The 6,377-nt window shown below is 37.1% G+C and overlaps 1 protein-coding gene across 1 annotated transcript in view; it reads right to left on the bottom strand.

Moving 5' to 3' along the window:
- The window catches only part of SVEP1 (sushi, von Willebrand factor type A, EGF and pentraxin domain containing 1), a gene marked incomplete at its 5' end in the record, with an annotated part of 145,705 nt that extends 139,333 nt beyond the window's left edge, over positions 1 to 6,372 (bottom strand). Inside the window, one exon of the mRNA XM_025041263.1 lies at positions 6,037 to 6,372. Coding sequence (XP_024897031.1) covers positions 6,037 to 6,372 — 336 coding nt within the window. The remainder of the gene's footprint in view (positions 1 to 6,036) is intronic.
- Positions 6,373 to 6,377: the final 5 nt, after the last annotated feature.

Below are 6,377 nucleotides of genomic sequence, written 5' to 3' on the forward strand. Positions count from 1 at the left end.
GGGAAAGAGGAAGACCAGATGACAAGTCAGAAGACTGAAGACAGGATTGACTCCACCTTTAGCATTTCCTTAGCTCCGTGATTAGCATTTAGTTATCCAACCTTTCCTAGTAGCGAAGCCTTTTCTGGAAAACAGATTCTGAGCACGTGTGTATAGCGAAGACATTGGGGCTGACTTTCCTATTCTTTGACCAGAGAAGGGAAGTAGGTCAGCGCGGTCCACCCTCTCTGTGTCTAAGCATCCACGGTGTCTGACCAAGTATTCTCACGATGCATTTCAACCAAGCAAAATAAGCTGCTGGCAGCCAATAACGGTAAGTGTCTTTAACAGTAGCAGTAGGTGCACATTCTTATTACATACCACAGTATCTGATATGCTGGGAATAACAAACTAATAAATAAAACATATGAAAATTCTAGACTAAGAAGATATTCAAATTCAATAATTGAGAATTATTTACTTTCTCTTCAAATAATGAATTTTAGTATCACTTTAGCCTGGGAAATATACCTGAGGTCTAGATCTATTTTATGCACTGAGGATGGATGGATTCATTCATTCATTCATTCATCCATTCTTCTAGAGTTCTGATGGACTTACAAGAGAAGATCCTCCATAAGACCAAAGCAATAGGAGAACGGTTTAGAAGTTTAAGAAGCACAAAAGAGAATGTTTCCAGCGGTACATTTAGAAATATATCTTTTCAGCATTAAAAAAGGAACTTAGCTTCCACAACAGTGAGCAATTCTTGACATCTAAATCATGTTCTAAGTTGGGAATAGCTGAATACACGGCAGATTACATGACTCCCCCAACGTCTTCCTACAGGAAAGAAGAACCCTAACTTTCCCTATTCCTTTAGCATTGGGGGCATCATAAAAACTGCTGTGAAGGCTATTATTGGTTTACTGTATGAAAACAAAATGGCTCTATTTTTATTCATCAGAGTTTTAATCTAGTGGCATCTCACGCATCTCCGGGTTTTATTTTAAAAAGCTTAAAAGCAGATATGTTTTTTTCCCATTAGGCTGTGAGAGCAGATTACTCTGCAAGTAAAGGTGTGAACATATAAAATGACGCTCTTTCCTTGAAGCTAGGAAGAGCTTCTGCCTATCTATTCCTAGTCTTCCGACCATCTCTAGCTCAGATTTTTGGCAAGACAGCACATTCCCTACCAGAGGATCATATTTCTGGAACTCTGGAACAATAAAGAAAGCAGAAATTTTTTTCAAAGGAAGCTTCATGCTACGTTTAATGCATATTTATCCAAAGTGAAGAGGGAGTGAGGGGCTCTGATTTTATTTTGACATGAAAGACTTAGGAGATGGAGAATCTCTCATTCATAGTAGGGTCAACCTAAAGTATACAGTTTAGGAAAGGCAAATTATAAATACATGGTGAGAGAAAAACCAAGATGAAAGGTTATTATAAAACACTGATTCCCTGGAAAGGAAAAGCTGAAGAGCTTTCTGTTAATTTTGTAAAAGATTTTCATTTAATTAAGTTCCAGGTGCTAAATCTCCCCCCATTCTCTTGATTATATTTCTGGAAAAATCTATGCTAACTACAGATTTTACTGCTTTAGTCTTTGAACTCCTTGGTGAGTGCTGCAGGTGGTGTCTAAAAAAAAAGGTCTACATTGCAGTTTATTCATTCGAATAAAGTGTGCTAATAGTGTGTCCACACATATACTCCCCATCAAATTGTATAATTCCGACACCAAACAAAAATCTGTTGTCCTTTTTATTTAGTCTATCATATATGATAAAAGATAACAGCAAATTTCACATTGGTAGAGAAAATTCTGCATCTTGAGATTGAGGAGTAAGGTGTCTGACTTGTGAGGATAACTGTGTACTTGCAAGTGTGTATCTATGTGTGTTTGCGTATTTGTCTGCCCATGTTTGTGTCTGTATGTAGTTGTGGGAGCATTCAGATTCGGATGGAAAAGATGTGAAAAACTAATTTTTCTGGAGAAAGTAATAACCTCAGAAAAAAATCTCTACGATTTTCAATTTCACATAAAGGCCAGATCACAATCAGTTCCAATACAACTATTCTGTACATACATGAGATTCTGACGAACTGCCTCATTTCCATGAGGAAATGTATAGGCTTCATATCCAAACTCGAACTATACAACTTAACATTTCCAAACTAATTCTGCAATGAAACACGCTTGCCTGATCTCTATGGAAAAATTCATATTCAAACCTCCACAAAGGCCGCTTCTAAATACTGGTCATCTTCTATCAATTTTCTCTGAGTATCATATTTTAATCATGTCTAAGAACGCTCATCAGAGATTTGGAAAAGTTACAATAAAGACATGTAAGCTTCCAGGTTAGACAGGGACTGAGTCCAGCTGACCCTCTCCTGTATCTTCTCAGGACCCAACCAAAACGAGAAAAGAAAAATAAATTCAGGCGAAGTTCAATTAACACAAACTTTCGAGAAGTCTCTGCTTGTTAGATTACAAATGGATCCAGACTGAAGAAAGACACTGGGAACCTTGTTGGCAGTTCCACTATCCAAGACAGGATGTAGGAGTTGGAAGGAGAAAGCTGAAGACAGAGTGGGTCTTGAGCAGAGCAGTGAGTACTTGACTCATTACCCATTTAACTGTTTTGGATCAACAGTACTCAGAGGCCCCACAAACCTGGCCAAGCCAAAAAGAGGAGCTAGTATATGGCAAGTTTTCCCCTGATGCAACAAGGTTCTTCTCTGCTGAGTGGGCTGTGACATCAGGAAGGCCAGCCATTGGGACCTAATGAGTACTTGGAGTGTAAACAACAGGGAACGGGGTCTGCAAAACTGATCCCTGCCTGCTGTAACTACTTCAATAAACAGAGCGCCTTTAAGGAGTTATTTCATCTCTTAAAGGTAAAAGCCTTTTAAACGTTATAAGAAACAAAAAAAGCACAAGAGAGAGGAAATTAGACTCAACAAGTTGATAAAATGATAGATGCTACCATCATAAACAAAATTAAAAGGCAAGAAAACACTGAGAAAAAAATTTTGCATCCTACTTAGCAGTAGACGGTTAACACCAAGATTTAAAGAGCATTTGGAAATCAATAATAAAAAAAAGAATGACCTTCAAATAAAAAACGGAAAACAATCTTAAAATATTTTAATGAATATTCAAAAAAGAGGAGCTATATATAGACAATAATATATGAAAAAAGTATTCAGCCTCACTAATAAAAAATCCAATTTAAAATGGGGCTCCATTTTTCACACAGAGTTGGGGAGGGACGTTCAAATGATACCAACCTGTGTTGACTGCATCCTAGGTACCGATCCGGGCACTGCACATAGGAGCGCAATTTGTACCAATTTTCTGTAGAGCAACTTGGCATATGTACTAAAGCTCGTAAAAAACGGGTATACTCTTTCACGCAATAATACCTATTACTTCAGAAATTTACATTAAGGAAATCATTAGAGATATGGGCAAAGATTTAGTCACACAGGGTTTTTTTTTTTTGTAACAGCCTAATTATATGATAGATAATTGCATAATAAAAATAAAGGTACATACTACAGTAGAATACTGTGTGACTATTTAAAAAATGATAAAGTGGAAGTGTATTTCTTATTATGGAAAGAAAACCAAAAATATGGCAGAATAGAAAATCAAGTTACAAAAGAGATTGTACAACACAATCCTTTTGTGGGCAAACCTATATGTACATGTACAAGATATGTGTACATGTACAAAAACATACTTATTACTTACACAACTGCAAAAAGTCAGGAAGGGTAGGTACCAAAATACTGCAATGTATTTACAGGAAATTTTGATACAGAAAACAGTAAAAAAATCAATGTCTATACAGTAAGAATAATTGTTTACAATTTAATTGGAAAAGATGCCATTCATAATAGCAATATTGAATAGAATATATTTAGGTCTAAATACATGTAGAACTTAATTACTAGAAATCTATAACTTTACTGAATGATATAAAAATTATTGGTTACAAATGGATATACCATATTTTTGACTTGGAAGGACTATTATTATAAAATGTAAATAATAACCCCCAACTTAATTCAACATTTTCTGTACTGAAACCAAAATTCTGACTGGTTGCATTTGGAATATATAAAAATGAATTCAAAATTCATATGAATACATAGGAGTTGATTTTTTAAAAAAAAATAGAAAGAGAATTTGCACTGCCAGACATTTATATATTGTAAAGTTATAAGTAAATCAAAGCTTAAAAATAATAGATATATAAGAGGATGGAAGAGCCTATTATCCAGGGTAATAAAAAATAAAAATCCAAGAGGAAAGCAAATACTCATAAGTATTTAGTGTAGGATATAAGTGGCATTCAATTAAACTGGAAAAGGATGAATGGCTATTAAACAAACGATGATGAGACAACTGGTTAACTATGTATTAAAAAATAAAATTAGACATTTTTGTCATACCATACACTAAAATGAGTTCCAGATGGATTAAACTGTTAAATGGAAAACGATTTCTCCTGTTTGGGAAATGAGACTGCCATTCTAAGAATATAAGCAAATATAGGATCTTAAGGACAAAGTTTGATAGATTTGAATATATAAAAATTTAAATCATCCATCTAACAACGCTTCAATGAACCAAAGTAAAAGGCAGTGAACTGGAAAAACAACTGCAGTACATACAAAAAAGAATGACCAGTCTTACTATATAGAGCTTTTACGAATTATTAAGGGGGCAGGGGGCGGGTGGAAAAACACATGTACCACAATTGCAAAATGGGCAAAACTTATGATCAGGTAATTACAAAAGAAAAAATATAAATGCCCAGTAAATGCACTGGAAAATGGTCATCCCCAATAAAACTTAAAAAAAAAAAAAAGAATTTGCTAAAATGACACCTCTATTCACCTACCAAATTGGCAAAGATACTACAAATACTAGTATATGTTATATTGATGGCCGTGTGGCAAACTTACTGCTGTGATACTGTGCTGGTGGGAATGTAAATGTATATAACCCTCCAATGGAAAAAGGATAAAGTGTATCAAGAAATGTATAAATGTTCAGATCCTTTAATTCTGAAACTTTACAGAACTTCTTCATAGAGAAGTAATCAAAGGAGACCACTAATATTTGTGTTTACTATAACTTAATAAAAAACCTGTCCCAAATAGTTTACCAGTAAAATTATGGCGCATGTATTCAATGGAATAGTATGAAACTACTGTAGATACATAACATCTATATTATATTAGAAATATAATAATGTAGATCATTTCATGATATACAAATGAAAATGTGGACTACAAAACAGCAAGGCACCAATTTGGTTAAAAGTATATACAGATGTGCATCCTGGACAAATGTTCAACGACATATAAATAATGGGGTTTTAAGGGTGATGAGATTATAGTTGTTTTCCCTTTTCCTCCTTTGTGTTTTATTATTTACACAAACTTCAGCTTGCTAGTATGTGTCAGACATTTCTATATGTTCCAATATTCTTCAATTGAATATGTATTACTTCGTACTCAGAAAAAATTAAATTATGTAAAAGTTGGTCATACAGAACTGACTTCCTCTTCCAGACTAAAAATCTTGTAAAAGACTCAGAGGGCGTGCAATGAAATGCATATTGAAGGCATAAAATAACGTAAAAGAGAACGGGGGAAATAGTCAGGTAACTCCACATGTTATCTTTAGAGACACTTTGTAAAACACACTCACCTGCAGCTAGGACCGGTCTGTTCTTTACAAGCGTGAACATGGTTAGCATTTTAAAGACCCCTTCCTAAAAGGGTCCTCAAAGATCACCACTTAAGGAACCTGACATCTAGGTAAGCTTTTAAAAATCCATGATCCCATTAGACCAACACAACAATAGGAAGGTGTTAGGACTCTTAATTTTGTGCGTGGGGACGCTTGACTTGGGGAGGTTGTAGCTTGCCCAAGGTTGAAACCTGGGTTAGAGCTGGGTAGACGATGGTGGCTGGGAAGAACCTGGGAGGTAGGGGGCGAGGGCCGGGGTGCGCGGGGGCCGGGTGCCTTACCGCGGCTTGCTGGAAGGCGCCCTTGGTGTAGGTGCCGCCGCCGCGGTAGGTGATGGCCGGGATCTCGCGGCTGAGCAGCGCGCACTTGTGCTGGTGCGCGCGGCGGGAGGAGATATAGTCGACGCGCGGCACCACGTTGTTCTTGGACGAGAAGGTCACGATGGCCACGCGCGTGGCTGTGGGCACCACGGGGAAGTCGGACAGCAGCTTGCGGACGAACTTGAGCTCGCTAAGGAAGTTGGCTTGGCCGACGCTGGACGACTCGTCCACCAGGAAGACAAGCTCCAGGCGCTCGCTGAGCTCCCGCAGCCGCCGCACGCGCCTCCGGAACGACTGGCCGA

The sequence above is a fragment of the Pteropus alecto genome, unplaced genomic scaffold (genome assembly GCF_000325575.1).
Source record: "Pteropus alecto unplaced genomic scaffold, ASM32557v1 scaffold111, whole genome shotgun sequence".
Taxonomy (NCBI): Eukaryota; Metazoa; Chordata; class Mammalia; order Chiroptera; family Pteropodidae; genus Pteropus; species Pteropus alecto.